The sequence below is a fragment of the Hippoglossus hippoglossus genome, chromosome 21 (assembly GCF_009819705.1).
Source record: "Hippoglossus hippoglossus isolate fHipHip1 chromosome 21, fHipHip1.pri, whole genome shotgun sequence".
Classification (NCBI taxonomy): domain Eukaryota; kingdom Metazoa; phylum Chordata; class Actinopteri; order Pleuronectiformes; family Pleuronectidae; genus Hippoglossus; species Hippoglossus hippoglossus.
Genome location: NC_047171.1, coordinates 6,524,708 through 6,541,004, shown reverse-complemented (window position 1 = coordinate 6,541,004; position 16,297 = coordinate 6,524,708). Strand labels below are relative to the sequence as shown.

Sequence of the window (16,297 nt, the reverse complement as noted above, 5' to 3'; positions counted from 1 at the left end):
AGTCTGTTATTGGTGATGAAGATAACACAAAGAAAAAAGCAGTATATGCACTGTGCACTTTTTAATATCTCCTAAGATGGACTACTGTTCAACTTCTACTGAACCAAATAACCTAACTTTAACATGTGAAAACATTAAATTGAATATTTTTCTTCGTTTGTTTGTTTTTCGTTTTTCTTAATAATACAATCGAACCCACACACAGGGGTGGGGGGTGTAATAATTGACGATGAGCAGTCCATATGAAATACACCTAAATGGAGAAAATATATGATTACTGATGTTACCAATACAGTAAGATTACCAATTGCATCTTACTATTGTAAGATGCAAAACTTTGTTATAGTCATTAATCATTCTTACCTCTGTTCTTTTAGAATAGGAATGTTTTATTGGTATAACGTAAAACTAGGTATTTAAATAAGTCATTCAACATAATAACCCAACTCTAACATATGAAAATATACATGTGTGTATTAAAATTGAGGGAAAAAAATTATTTGGGAAAAACATATTTGATAATGTCAGTAAAGTATTTCTTCGTCAAATGTTGTTTCGTACAAACAACCCCCATCTTTTCAGCATATTTGATTATGATAACACTATATAAAATTATTTTGATATGTAGCAAACTTTAAAAAGCCAAATCAATCCACTTTAATTGAAAATTGATCACTTGTTCATCCAATTTCCTTTTTTTCCCCTATTTTTCTGTACAAATATGTGTATTATATTATATACTTTGCATTTCCTATTGTTATAAATGGCTCTGGTTGATATCATTTAATGTGTCACTTTGATTTTGTCAAGTTTTTATTGTTTGTAATTTAATTGAATGAACGTCCTTTACGTTGGCGTGGTTGTTAAGCAATGCCTCCACTAGAGGGCAGCGCAGAGTCCAGAGTTTCTGACTGCAAACTGCCCCCCCGCGGTTTCCAGTGGTATTGTTTGGTACGGAGAGAGGGGATGCGTCTGTTTCCGTGTTGACATGTGATGTTGGAGCAGCAGCAGGTGGAAGTGGAACAGAAAGTTTCTAACTGAGCTGAAAACATCTGAATGAGAAGAAACAAATGAAGATGACATTTAAATGTTGGATCCTGGGTTTGATCCTGATAATGATTTGCTCAGAAACTTCTCTCAGGTGAGTTCACATGTGACATTGACATTCAATTATGTATTATTAGAAATTATAAAGTGTTTGTAATTATACATGTCTGAGGTCAAATAAGGTGAAATTAAAAACTTAAAGGATAAAAATGAGTTGAGCTTTATGTATGTATCGTTATCTTTCTATCTAGGCTTGTGTGTTTATATTAATGAGCTAATGTTATAGTTCAAACATTAAATTACATCATTTTAATATTATTTTTTTTTCAGTTATTGCATGTTAAGTGTTTTCTTGTGCTTAGGTCTGACTCAAACCCTATTTAATGGTAAAATAAAGTGCTGACATAAGTTTCTTTACTGTTGCCAATAAAGCATAGTTATACATTTTTATATCTACAGTTCAGCAGAGGGTTTGCAGTCAACACAGAGATATGATTACACCAAGTATCACTCCATGAATGAGGTAAGAGTCTCACTGAATCTTTAGTTTCCAAATTGGACTTAAATCCCATTTTAATAGTATTATATAATTATTGTTGTGCCTTGTCACATATCTTTTATTCTGCCCTTTAAACTAGCACTTTAGTCTTTGTAGATTACAGGTGGACCTTGGTCAGAGAAAACTATAAATACCGTTATCGAAATGAATCTGTCACACTGATTAAAGTGCAATACAGATTTACAGGTGGATGGAGGAGGTGGAGCGTGGAAACCCAGAGCTGGTCTCCTCTGCTGTCTATGGACACACTTATGAAGGAAGAAACATCACACTGCTGAAGGTATTCAAAGCTTTACCTTTTACCTGCATGTGCTTTTATTTTCAGTATAACTTGTAAACATCAGAACTATATTGTGGGGTTTTCTTAAAGCAACACTATGTCAATTTTACTGAGCAACAGCGCCCTCTGCTTGCAATAGACACAATAGTCTGGCCCTGTCCAGTCCTGTGGTCCATGAGATGGTAAATAAATCCCGTGTAGTCTTATTTATTTATTATCAAAACAGTCTAACCTCCTGATCCCCAACTGAGATCCTGCAAAGATTCATATTTACATTCACTCAACTGCTTCAACTGCTTCTAACTCATTTACCTATTTTCAGCTAAAATGACACCTGTTCACCCAAAGTTGTGCCGTGTTGTTTGTCTCCAGCTGGGACTTGACAATTCCGAGGGCCGACAGAAGAAGGTGATATGGGTGGACTGTGGTATTCACGCTCGAGAGTGGATCGCTCCGGCCTTCTGCCAGTGGTTTGTTAAAGAGGTGTGCACACATCATTTAAGTTACAAAACCTTTTACAGGGGCTGCGGCCAAATAGTCTTTATTTGTTGTGAAGGTTCCCAAGTAGGTGAACTATCCTGGAAGTATAAAAGTGAATTTTTAATCTTGTGGTCAAAAGGTGTGGTGATGAAATGACATCAGTTTTTCACCATTCGACACTCTGACCTGTGAGTATTTTAAATTCCTCCTTTGCTCAGATTGTGGACTCATATAAAACCAATAAGAAGCTGGAGCAGATGCTGCAGAACCTCGACATCTTTGTTACTCCTGTAGTCAATGTGGATGGATATATATTCTCCTGGGCCAATGACAGCGTGAGTTTCCTCTTAAATGTCACTATTGTTAATTCTACAATACTGTGAACATCCTTTTAACATTTAAAGATATTTACTGTCATCATACTGTGTGTGTGTGTGTGTGTGTGTGTGTGTGTGTGTGTGTGTGTGTGTGTGTGTGTGTGTGTGTTGTTTTCATGTAGACTCGGCGCTGGAGGAAGTCCCGTTCCCTCCCTCCACAGGGAAGTACCTGTTATGGTGTGGACCTCAACAGGAATTTTAATGCCAACTGGGGAAGTAGGTTATTTGACATAGTTTCCTCAAAATTAAATAAAAATGAATTACAATTAAATAAGTAACAACCAGTTACTCATGTTTAACAGGTTCAACAGTCAAAGTAAAACACGACTTGGACAGCAGTAACATTAGATGTCTGTCTATAGACTGTATATACAGATGGACGACATGACGGCTCCCCAAAAGTGAGGCCAAAGTATCTTGATCACCTCCTGGTGGCTGGCTGCAGTATTGGTCATAACCCCCACCTCCTCCATGTTAATGGATGGGATATGGACAAAAAATTACACATCAACTACAATTTTCTCAAAGATTACATGCATCATCTGTTCTTATAAACAGCCAATGGTCTATAAACTTCACTTATTGTAAAACTTAACTTGACAGTGATCTATAAAAACACTGAGCTGCAAGTAGTGTGTTGATGTTCTTTGTTCCTTTCCTCAGTGGTTGGTGTGTCATTTAACAGTTGTGCAAACAACTACTGTGGGAAGTCTGCAGGGTCAGAGCCAGAGGCTGCAGCTGTGATGGACTTCGTTGGTAACAACCTTTTGCATTAGAAGTACAGTAGAATGGCACTCAGTTATAAGACCACATTTAAATTCAGTAGATCTGTATTTTTATTTGAATCTGTACCAAAAGACTGAGTAAGTTGATTATAACATGTCATGAAAACATATAAATCATGAAACACAAAGATGAAAATCATCACTGACATCATTATTTAAGAATTGCTTTTAGCTCTCTAAGCTGCTGTTCCTTGATGAGGTTAATGTTTTTATGTCTTCTTCATGATTTTAATCCTCTTTTTTTGTTCTGCCCGTCTCCAGGTGGGATGATTAACCAGACTCTGTGTTTCCTCACCATCCACTCTGCTGGGCAGCTCATTCTCATGCCATACGGCCACCCTGAGATCTCTGCACCCAACTACAATGAACTGGTGAGTGTGTGTGTGTGTTTTTTTATTTTTATTAAATGTAGTTGTAGACTTTAAGGTGAGACATTCATGCGTTATGTGTGAGCTGTGCAGGTCTCAGTTGGCAAGGCAGCAGCAGCAGAGATGGAGAAGATTCATGGAATGACGTACACTGTTGGAACATCTCCACAAATACTGTGTAAGACTCACACACACTCTGACCTGATTGCCAGGGAAATAATTTGGTGTCTCTCGCTTTGTTGGCTAAATCCGTACTATTACATTTTAGTTTCAAACGAACTGCATCTCCGTTCACACCGGTGTTTCGGCTACGTATTTATTCCGTGTCCATTCTAACGCCTGAATATGTGTATCACGTTAGCACTCCTGTACACTGGCAAACAGTCTCCATCTCTCTCTGTTCCTTCTGTCACTGCAGATCCAAACTCAGGTTCAAGTCGGGACTGGGCTCGTCTCATGGGCATCCCGTTCTCGTACACCTTTGAGCTGAGAGACAAAGGTGAGTGTGACTTCAGTAACTTGCTCTCATTATAGTATTCAGCCAAATACTTTGATATATCTTAATGTTCCTCCAGGCGAGTTCAGCCACCTGCTACCAGAGGAGCAGATACAGCCGGCCTGTGAGGAGGCGTTCGCAGGAGCTCTCTCCATCATCACATATGTTCACGACAAGACTTTCACCAACGCCATCCTCCCCAACGCCGCTGTCACCACAGTGACAGGCATCATCTCAGTTGCCTTGACAATTATGAGCACTATTATGTCTGTGTTGCTCACTGCAGGGGTCTCAGAGTAAGACAGTGAACATCAATTTGTTGGTAGAGACGATACTGTCTTATAAGGGCACGCAGTAATGACGGAGCTTTCAACAGAAATATTTATAATAATAATAAATCTGACAACTGACATCTGCGCAGATGTTCTCATCATTAGTGATTATTAATGAAATATATATGAAATAAAGATATATATATTCTTTTTAATCATTATTTAAGGGAAGTTGATGCTGCTGTTGTGCATGCTTTGCACAGCAGGAGGCAGCATCGCTCTATTTTACACCTTCTCCTCCATGTGAGGCTTCAACAGCTTGGGCCTGATGGGGGGGGGTTAGTTCATCTAAAAATGAAAGTTCATACATTAACCACTCAGCGCAATGGCGATGGAGGAGTGGGTGAAGTGTTTGAGTTCACAAAACACTGCTGGAGTTTCAGGGGTAAACTTTGTTGCAGCCAAATCCAATACAAGTGAAGTCAATGGTGACCTCTTCCTCAGACGTAAAAACACAACAGAAAGAAATAGGTAATAATAATTATAACTTTATTTTATACATATTTTACAGCAAAAAAAGCAAATAAGAATACAGAAGGAAGTACATAAATAATAATGGTGATATTAATAATACTGATACAATTCCAAAATAGCCTGGAACCCCAAGTAAATTGAAGAATATTGAATATGTTGTCTTCTTTTTCTTTCTTCCTGGTCCTGTTTACTTGTTGTGTTTCATCTATTCTTTATAAACTCAAATTTTGCAATCATGTTGAACATTGTACATATACTGAAATAGCCTAACTTTTGCATGTGTGCTGAGGCTGGCTGTCTTAAAGTTTGCTCAGGTTTGTGTCTGGTCTGGTCGTAGTTTGTAGTTGTCAAGTTCCTCTACTGGTTGTTTTCCACACAGAATGAGTCTGTACCCGTTTCCTCCTCTAGATGAGATGAAACGAGAGCAGTTGTAGTATAAAATTATGAAGTCAGTTTTATAGAGGATGCAGTAAGGACTAAATTCCAGGGATGTTGCAATGGCTACATACACACACCTACTGTGTAATTTGTACAATTGAGGTATAATATTCATTCCCAGCAGAAGCTCATTAAATCAAACTGGTGCAGTGATATTGTTGGGACCCTAAAGCAACAATTCCCTGGACTAATACAGTCTCCGATCGATACGGAGCCAGTCACCGAGGGACATTAACACTGACCACTGTGGTGGTTTCAGTGGGAGAGAATGAGGAAAAAGAAAAGCGACAATGGAGAGTTTCACAGGATTCAATGTGGTTTACTGCGATAAATTTTGATTGCACATTTCCTGTAATGTTTCAACAATGAAGACCTTGTTGAAATGTTAATCACGGTCGGCCAAAGGGAAATGATAGTAATATGTTTATTCAGGGTTAAATGTGTATTCATAGGGTGAGACAACACATGTAAACTCTCCGTGAATCCCCCAGGAGGCAGCCAGGGTTCAACTCCCAGACGGTTCAGGTTAAAAGACCAGAAATCACCTTTTTTTGTGCTGAGACTATTGCAACAGCCAGCTCTGATTTGTCTGCTCCACTTTATTTTTCATGGACACAAGTGGGAAAAAAGAAACCTTAGTGCTGCTCTGTTTCAAACAGTGTGTCCAAGATGATATCCCCAGTACACCGGTATGTTTCACCACTCATTTTTAAATATGTGAAGTCAATCATGGGGCTCCTCAGTTCCTCTAAAACACATGTTCACGTTTGCCACACACGTTTGAATGATGAATCAAAGGGAGAGAGAGGGCTCCTCTGCCGTGGACCCACCACACGTCTTTTGCCACATGCTTTCGTTGCCAATCAATACGGATGAAACCAATTTTTACACAGTGTCGCTGATGATCGATGGGAATTATGCCCTGCTCTTTAACTGTCACTGGGAATCGATGAGGGTGGCGCCATCATCTGCATCTGCTGATCATTACAGCTGGTGATCGATAACAAAGCTGGCAAGAGATGACACGATCAGAGCAGTTCTTGATGATTGGTGTGTGTGTGTGTGTGTGTGTGTGTGTGTGTGTGTGTGTGTGTGTGTGTGTGTGTGTGTGTGTGTGTGTGTGTGTGTGTGTCTCCTCTTGTACAGCTATCTTTGTGAGGACCACTTTGAGACTACACCCTACGGAGTGAGGACCTCACTTTCTGACTGACCCACCTTGGGGGTTTAGACATGGTTTTAGGGTTAGGGTTAGAATTAGAATTAGGTTTAGGTTAGTTTAAGGGTTAGGGTTATGGTAAGGGTCTAGAGAATGCATGAGGTCAATGAGTGTCCCCACTAAGATGTGTGTGTGCGTGCATGTCTACCTATAGTTATGAGGGCCAATTTTGGTTCAATACCATCATTGTAAAGACATTTTGGCTGGTCCTCACAAAGTCAAAGGGCTGTTTGAGGGTTAAGACTTCGTTTCAGGGTTAGGGTAAGGTAAGGGTTAGGGTAAGGTAAGGGTTAGGGTAAGGTAAGGGTTAGGCATTTAGTTGTGATGGTTAAGGTTAGGGTAAGGGGCTCTGGAATGCATTATGTCCATGAGTGTCCTGACAACTTTAGAGAGTCGTGCATGTGTGTGTGTGTGTGTGTGTGTGTGTGTGTGTGTGTGTGTGTGTGTGTGTGTGTGTGTGTGTGTGTGTGTGTGTGTGCAGCTGATTAGCAGCCAGACACAGGGAGGGAACTCAAAACAAAAGCAGAGTGGCTGGAAAGAACCTGACACCAGAGACAAAGCTCAGGAAGCGGAGCGGCCATATTCCAAATCATCATTAGGTCAATGTCACAGCAGACAATACAACTGATTTGTCTTTTTCCACCACACAGACCTGATGAAGCAGATTAGCTGAGGTTTTGAGTTTTGAGTCTTAAAAATAAAGTAGATGTTTTTTCCAAACTTAAATTTTGATTCTGTTGCTTATTTAGTTGTGAATGTTTGATTCTGACTTCATTTGTTCCTTTTCCATCTCTATCTATGTCTCCTTGAGTGTTAATATCCCTGTTTGTACTTTTATCACTTCTTTATCACAGAGTTTGTACTTCCAATCTGTAGTAATAATGAATATTCCAGTGCAGTAGCTGATATTATTTTAGAAACCTTCATGATACAATGATGTGTGGACATGTGGGTTTGCTGCTCCTGTAAAAACATAGAGAATTTACTGTTTCTCTTGTCCCAGTTCTCACCAGTGACCGTGTGAGTGACTGATGTATTTTATTTACTTAAGCAGGAGGAACTTTCCAACTGAGTCCGGCTTCCTCTCAAGTCTTTCTTCTTTTTTTTTTTACACGAAATTTCCTGAAAATCTGTCTGAGAAATAACCCCATCATCTCTCTCTCATTATTCCTTGCATCTTCACGTCTCTCTAAATCCTGCAAACTGTTTCCTTGCAGATTATAAAGTTTCATCATCTGATTTTCTTCTGCCAACTGGCATCTTAAAGTTGTGGTTTTAACCTTGGAGACTGACAGCTCTTTTTTTCACGAGCAACTGCATCTTCTTGAACCGTAAAAACAAGGCGAGACTCATTCCCTCTACGCCCCTGCCTGGTGCCCTCGCTCCAACTGTTGACCCGACATGAGATAACTATGAAAATAACTCACATCCTTTCTTTTTTTTTTTCCTGTTCATGCACCAAGAGCTATGGCAACAGAGAGAGAGAGAGAGAGAGAGAGTCATGATGGGGAGGAAGTTGCCTGCTGGAGAATGAATGAGAAACATCGAGGAGACAAGCTAACAGAGACCACACAGCAATCAGGCCAGTCACAGACCATCACCAAGAGGTGGCCGGGCCATCTGTGCCCCTGTCCGCCAGTTAAATGACTCGCCATCACAACAGGATATAGCCAATATTGCACTAATAGTCCTGGTGGAATTCTCCTTCGGACACTTTTTTGTGTGGGTATGCATGTGCGTTGTCAGTGGATTTATTTTTCTGTACATCTGTAGTTTTTATATATCGATCGTCTCTCCGGACAAGTGGAGTCTAACTTTAACATGGAAAAACTATATTACTCTCGCCGTCATCGATAATGATGGAAACACACACAGTGTTTGATGAAGACTGATTCTAATTGTAAACACAGAATAAGTTAATCTTGAAACTGGACATAATTTTATGTTATCAGGTATAGACAGTGTGTGTGTTTGTGTGTGTGTGTGTGTGTGTGTGTGTGTGTGTGTGTGTGTGTGTGTGTGTGTGTGTGTGTGTGTGTGTGTTTGTGTGTGTAGTACGTCTCCATTTGCACACTCTCACTGGTGTATGCATTTGAGCATCGTGACCTGACAGCTCATTGTGAATATCGACAGTAATCAATAGCTGCTCATGTCCTTGACCACTGTGGAAGGCTTAAGATGACTGACAAAGATGTATTCACACATACACACACACACACACACACACACACACACACACACACACACACACACACACACACACACACACAGCACAAACACACGCTGCACAACCCCCCCCCCCCCCCCCCTTCCATACACACTTTCAGTGGGACCGCTTTGCAAAGTCCAGTCTTTCCCTTTGTTTCCTTTGAAGCCAAAGGAAAACAGATTCCACACAGTGTGTTGACTGGTTAAACAGAGGAGAGGGAGATTTACCACAGGTTCGCTGTCACTGTACTTTCCCTCACCTCTAGGTGGCAATGTTGAATAGCACAGAGACGGTGACAACCATCAGGTGAGGCCGCTGGTCCTCAACTGTTTTCAACATAGTGTGTAAAACTTAACTCCACCTAATGTTTGCAGATAAATGAGCTGGAGAAACAAAGTCCCCTTCATATGTAACAAGATCAAATCTCTGTAGTTTTAAGCTAAAAACTTTGCTTTTCCATATTTAAATTTGTACACTGGCTGTTTCCCAACATATGAAAACTAGAAATTAGCTAAATATCAAAAGACTTTTCTTCGTCTGACTTTTCCACTCTCTCTTTGTGACTTTGTATGTGTGTATTTGTGTGTAGGCGTGTGTGGGTGGTGGTTCACACAAATGAGCAAACAACTGTGAACTATAAAGCTTGATTTCTTTTAGAAGCACTTTCAACGAGAAAAAAAAAGCATCCGCTCAGTTATTCATTTATTTTTCATCTCTCCGTCCAGTTTTTTGTCTCTTTCTCTCGCTCTGAAGCCGCAGCGCTCTCTAGTTCACCGACTCACCCGATGAGACGGAGACGAGCACCCAGATGCACGGCCGCAGTAGAAGATGGATAATGCTCTGGAGTAATAAAGCATGGATGTGCATGCACAGGTGCCAACCAGAGTTTGGGCCTCTTTCCAGCCGTCCTCTGAGGACAGAGCGAGCGAGCGCCCTTTAGCCCACATAAGAAGAATAATCCTGCATAATTCAGTGCTGTCAGTCAGGGTCGGACTAGATGAGGAAAAAGTTGCAAGTTGTTTGCTGATGTTGTGAACAGCACCAGCCTTTTGTTTCCCACGTTCATTTATTTCAAATTAGAGGAAACATTAACGCTGCAGCAAAGCGATGTTTGAGTATTAACCTTTAATCTATGGATTGATAATAAAGAGAGATTCTGAAACTTCACTCAGCTATAATTATCATTATCCAAAACTCACAAGAACAGTTAGGGATGATGAACCATTTTTCATTTGGGCATGTGCCCTTTTACAAAGCTGTTTTTCTTTTTCTTATCTCTCTCTCTCTTTTTCAGTCATTCTCAAACACACACACACATGACCAGTCACGAGTTTAGGCCGATACAGACGTCCTACAGGACCTGTTGCAGATGAGATGCTTTCGTTGGACAGTAGCCCACCGGGACCTCGATGCCCCATTTTCACAACTCCACATTACTCTGTGATTCAATGGCGCAGGGTTCCCTATACGCAAACCTTAGGGGAAATCCAGCATTTCCACAGAAGGGGCCACTCGCCTCCTAATCCTTGCTGGAATGTACTTTAAGTCCGCAGTGCAAGCCAGGGCAGTGTCCGGTGCAGTCAGTGGAAATATTGGATTTAAACATTGGTTTCACTGCAGGCAAACATTTACACTTTCCGTGCACAGAGAAAACATTGAATGCTGTATTTATATTTGGGCCTGAGGTTTTTGCATTGGGAAAACTGTGTGACCAAATCCCAGTGTGGTAACATGTGGATTTCTAAAGTCACAGGTGGGGCTAGGTGGGCCGATGTTGCTCACTAACATTTAGTAAAAAACATTTCTTGAATAAGATGTTTGACTTACATCTGATGAAAAATCCTACATTGCATCTTTTGGGATAAGAATCTGTTGGAGGAGGATTTCAGGATAAATCTGCAACACTGGAAATCATAAAACAATACAAAAATAAAAATACATTCAGTGACATAAGTGGTATTAAAATTTGTATTGATTGGGCATTTATTGACCTTAAAACCTTGTTAGCTGCTTGGCTATAAATATGAACTTGTACCTGAAGTAGGTGGACACAGGATAACTCTGCAACACTGGAAATCTGCCACCTCATCCACTTTAAAAGAATGGATGGAGGTATTAAGTAGAACGGCAAGTTATGAGTGTACATTCTGCAGAGTTACTGGGAGGGAGGATCTCTTTGATAAGCTATGTAGTGCTCAATATGCATGTTTGATGCTACTCAACGTGAACATAGTTTGTATTTGGAATCAGGGACGCGATGTACTGTATCTGCTAATTAGGTTGTTTTTGTTCCTTTTTGTCTGCTGAGTTTAAAATTTTAATGCTGGACTTTAACTTCTTTTTCCTTTAATAAAAAGAAGAAAGAAAGAAAATGTCTAGACGGATCCTGAAAAAAGATATTGTAGTCGTGATTAATTTAATTGTAATAATAACAATAAACATTTGTTTATGTCGGGCAAAAGGAAATGAAACATCAAAACACTTCAGTGTATGAAAAAACTTCTTATATCTTCTTCTGTCATTACTTAGAGATGCACTGTGGAGGCTACTAGCTGCTCCATGGTCAAATGTTTGTGTACATGTTCCCCCTTCACTAGTATAAGGACACACACATTGTACACGTTTACAAGCACATGCAGCTTCACAAATGGTTTATGTGGAAAGAAAAAGCTTTTAGCACACGTGTATATCCTCAAGGATGAACACAATGAAAAGAAAAAGCCCTCAGGAAACTTTTAAAGAACGTGAACTCCCTGGAGAACGTGCATCTTCAGCGGTGAGCTCAAGCTGCACTAGTAGGCGGGAACAAATTCTTCAAACCCTACTTTCCATCTACCCAAACCAACAGCCCATTGGTTTACACTGAAAATGTCCAATGTCCTGTGTTGCCATGCTGTTTCTGAAAGTAATGCATCACACTAAAGAAGACATGATAGCATTTCAGGGAGGCTCAAAGTTTTTCTTGTTCATATTTACCTGTTTGCCCAGATACCAAGAATGCAAAACACACACAGGTGCATACACACAGGAAGTTTGTATTTTATGGTGCGTCAAAGCACAGACACACAAATGTGTTCCCATTAGCCATAAACTCTGATTTAATCCTGAGAGAAGACACCAACACACACACACACACACACACACACACACACACACACACACACACACACACACACACACATATTTAAATCCTGATCTGCACACACTCATCATACTGGAACTCAGTAATGTAAAAGAGAAAGCATAGCCTCACATCATACACAGAGAGAGAGAGAGGACAGCAGAGGGTATACAGACAAACACACACATCATTAGTATAGTTTAGTGAGCCACCATGCATACAGACTACCTGTTTAAACCAATCATTACACCACTGCTGGCTCATATGTATCACTGAGCAGAGAAGAGGAGGGAGACGGCCGGGGAGCAGGAGGTAAACAGAGGAAGATGGATTGATCGGAGGGCGGAGACGATTAGATTGTTGGGTTATGACTAAATCAAGCCTGAATCTGCAGTACGACGGGAACTATCATGGAGCTGATGTACTTTGTTTGACCGCATAGGACAGTTTTCGAGGCGAGGCCAGGATGGAGGGATGAGACAAAGAAGAAATGAGAAAAAGAGGAGACAATGGCAGGAGGAAGGATTTAACTTCCAAACAGGGCGACAGTTTTTTCAGACCATCCAGGATGAATTGATAAACTGTGAGCGTGAGATGTGGAGGAGGACAGGTCAAGGCACGATTTAAAGGAGGAGAATCGATAAAAAAAAAGCGGGGGGGTTGGGGTGTAACAGAGAGGCAGGGGTGGCAGGGTGTGTCGCTGCAGAGAGTGGGGAAAGAGAGGAAGATGTAAGGCCGAGATAAAGAGGAACGATAAAAAGTGTAAGAGTGGGAGGGATTTCCGCGGCCGGACGGAGGGCTGGTAGTGAGGAATAATGCGTTGTAGGGGAGGAGGAAGGGAACGTAAGTACACAGTGGGAATGAAACGGTGTCAGAGGCAGGGTGATGGATGGTGAGCGCTGTAGGCGGGAGGATGGCAAAGAAAGCTAGATGAGGGGAAGGAGGGATGAGGCAAGGAAAGGAACGATGAAAGGAATAACAATGCAGGGCTGCCCTCACACCTCGACTGTATCAGTGTTCAGACATTTTGACCGACTGAGCTGCAAACAAAACGGTTTCTCAGATGATTTAAAACGTAATAATACAAAAGTAAAAATACATGTATATACAGTGACATTAGTTGGAATTAAGTATTTTATTAATTGGACATTTATTGAGCTTAAACCCTTGTTAGTAGCCTGGATAAATATTAACTATTAATGGGAGTTAAACAGAAGTGTGAGAAACTTTTGGAGGTTTACTGTTAGCTCTATAGCTTTGATTCAAAGCCACACATCACTGAAATGTTTTCCATGTTCAAGTACAGTGTGTTCCGCAAAAAGCTTAGAAAATAAAACCCAATAAACATCTGGCTTCTGTCTGCATGTTTTCAATCGACACTCACTTCCAGGGGAAATGACTCTGCAGTAGACACAGGTTTTAAGGCAGCGATAGAAACACGAGATCCGGGTGAACGGACCAATTTGGCAGGACAGTGAGGTGAGAGACGGCGCCTCTGTCGTCGCTGCGCTCCTGACGTTGAGCATGATGCACTGGGGACCAAAACACAAAGGCAAACTACTCTACTGGCAATGGGAAAGGAGGACATAACCATTGGCAAGTTTATCCGCATTTCAAAAACCTGCGTGTACCTACTTATTTTGTTATTAAAGAGTTATGATTAACTTGTTTATCTAAAAGGGCAGTGGCCAATCAGATTTCAGCTGCCCTCGGAAAGAAGGAGGCAGCGATGGGTTGAAAGACGGCCGATGCAGAACATGGCGTCTGACTAATGGTAAAGGAAGGTGGCAGAATGGACAGAACGAGGAGCTGAGAAGAGAGGACGGTGAGGCACAGATGGATGAAGAGAGTGTCATCCCGCTTAACTAATGTCTCCCAGGCCTGTAGTTCAATTCCTTTTCAGAATTAAAGCTCCATCTATCACCCCAACGTGCCTCGTTAGCAGCGAAGCTCTAACCAATCCCCAACACAACCATTTACATTTAAAGTAAGACGGACGACTTACGAGCTTTTATCTGCCCGTGTTCCTGTCTGACTGTCTGTTTCTTCCTCTCTTCATCCATCCATCTATCATCTCTCTGCACAATCATGCACGCAAACGCAGAATGAATCAAACACATATTGTGTCTGAAGAAAGTGTTCGGTGCCGTCAAGCAAAAGAAATTGCTGCAGAGACACTTGCATCTTTCATTAAAACATGAAACCAAATTGAAGTTCGCTCCCAAAGAACGCCCGGTATTTTTATACTGAATCAGCCCCCACTGTCAAACAGACTTGTGTGAAATTAGTTTGATTAATGCGGTAATAGACGTATTATTCATTAGACACTTTATACTTGCTTAGCCATGGGTATCCTTTACTATCGTGGCACACATGAAAACAGAATACGTAGCTCTCACCTAATTAAAATCGTCCTATCCGTTTTCTTTCTTTACTCAATTATTTGCAAATTAAAAATAAAAATATAATACACACATCTTGGTGTCTGGCAGGAGCCCAGCAGCGGGCTAATAATTACTGGGTTATATTTCACACAATTCAATTTCAGTGATGAACTGCGAAAGGTCTTAATTGCTTTCGGTTTTGCTTTTCGATAAAGCTGAGTCATTTCCCACAGACGATATGAGGGAAATTGGAATGTTCTATATTTACAGCGTAGTTATCAATACGGCATAGAATCATCACTGGATCAACGTCAGTCTAACTTTAAATGTAATTTTAGTACGTTTAGATTTCGTATTCTCTAAAAATAAGTGGAAACATGTATTTGAAGAAAAGAGAGGGGGACAGAGGAGACTGCATGAAACAAAAATATATTACACGGATGCAGAGTATGGAATAAATACAATTTCTAAGTAAAGCACTCATTTAGGGGGGATACAATGGGGAAAATTGTTGCAGATACAACTTAGTTTTATTGTGTGTGGTTGATGAGATCTGGCATCTGTTGCATCCTGGGAGAGGGATCCCTCACATGTGGCTCTCTCTGGGGTTTGTAAGTTTTTCCCCTGTTAATAGTTTTTTCTTACTCTTGTTGAGGGTTAAGGACAGAATATGTTGTTAAGCCCTGTGAGAGCAAACCAGGATAGAATCCAGTGTGGTCCCCATGCTGTGGATAAGTGGGTATGATAATGGGCAAATGGAGGGAGGGATCATCTTTCCATCCACCCGTCCATCCTTTCCTCCATCCATCCTTTACTCTGTTCCTCCACCTCTCATTTCCCTTCCCTATCATCTCTTTAAAAACCGTATCTGTATCAACGATCCTGTTTTCTGCTCCCTCTCTTTCTCCTGCTCCAACTTTGACTCTCTTTCTTTCATCCCCGTCTGTCCGTTCATCCCTCCGTCCGTCCGCCTCTGCTGACAGTGGCCATTATTAAAAGCTGTCCTGTCAGACATGTCGCTCATGGCTGTTATTGATGCTCCTTCATTACACATTATCGGTGAGTGCCTGTAGTAGTGCTGACTGGCTGTAAACTGACTGACACACACACACACACTCACACAAGCGTACACACCCTGTTGCGCACACATAAATCACCTGTGAAAATGCAGGTCACACACACACACACACACACAATGTCCAAAGTGAGGGACAGCAAAAGTGCACACTTACCTTGTTTCAGTCTTTACAAATGATCTAAATAAATAGCAAGTTCCATGTGGCCCAGTTATCTTTGTCTGCAAATTAAAATATTCTATTCTGTGTGATAGTATGAGCTGAATAGAGTATTCATTTTCATAAAGTACATAAAGATAAAGTCAAGTAATATAAAGGCTCAGTTTTGTTCAGTCAGCTTGCTTTAACATTTTTCTTGCACTATATTTATATTTAACAAATGAAAGTTATATTGTTAAATCCTTACATAGTGAACCCATCATTTCAGGAGAAAGCTCAGTCTTTGCAGATCATGTCTTAAACTGTGAAACATTATGTATCTGTGTTCATATATATTGTAATTTCCTGTATTCAAGTTCAATAAAGTTTCGCCTACTGGGAGCACATGGACGATTTCACTGGTTATTTGTTCTTGGATGAAGAGTAGAGGTGCAGAGAGGAATGTCATGAATGAACGACAGAGTGGTGGTGTGATATTTTTCTTACAGCGGTTAAT

At 40.7% G+C, this 16,297-nt stretch overlaps 1 protein-coding gene across 3 annotated transcripts; it reads left to right on the top strand.

Moving 5' to 3' along the window:
* The first annotated feature begins 978 nt into the window (after nt 1–978).
* LOC117754712 (carboxypeptidase O-like) lies at nt 979–4,813 on the top strand. Of its 3 annotated transcripts, none has more exons than XM_034573839.1 (11): nt 979–1,141; nt 1,507–1,570; nt 1,785–1,886; nt 2,259–2,369; nt 2,585–2,701; nt 2,866–2,959; nt 3,407–3,499; nt 3,790–3,899; nt 3,990–4,074; nt 4,315–4,395; nt 4,472–4,813. In XM_034573839.1, the coding sequence occupies exons 1-11, from the start codon at nt 1,071–1,073 to the stop codon at nt 4,690–4,692; spliced, it is 1,149 nt and encodes a 382-aa protein (XP_034429730.1). In that variant the 5' UTR covers nt 979–1,070; the 3' UTR covers nt 4,693–4,813. The 3 variants fall into 3 exon arrangements, with proteins under 3 accessions (XP_034429730.1, XP_034429731.1, XP_034429732.1); XM_034573841.1 differs by having other exon boundaries at nt 1,085–1,141; nt 1,775–1,886; XM_034573840.1 differs by lacking the exon at nt 1,507–1,570.
* The last annotated feature ends 11,484 nt before the right edge of the window (nt 4,814–16,297 follow it).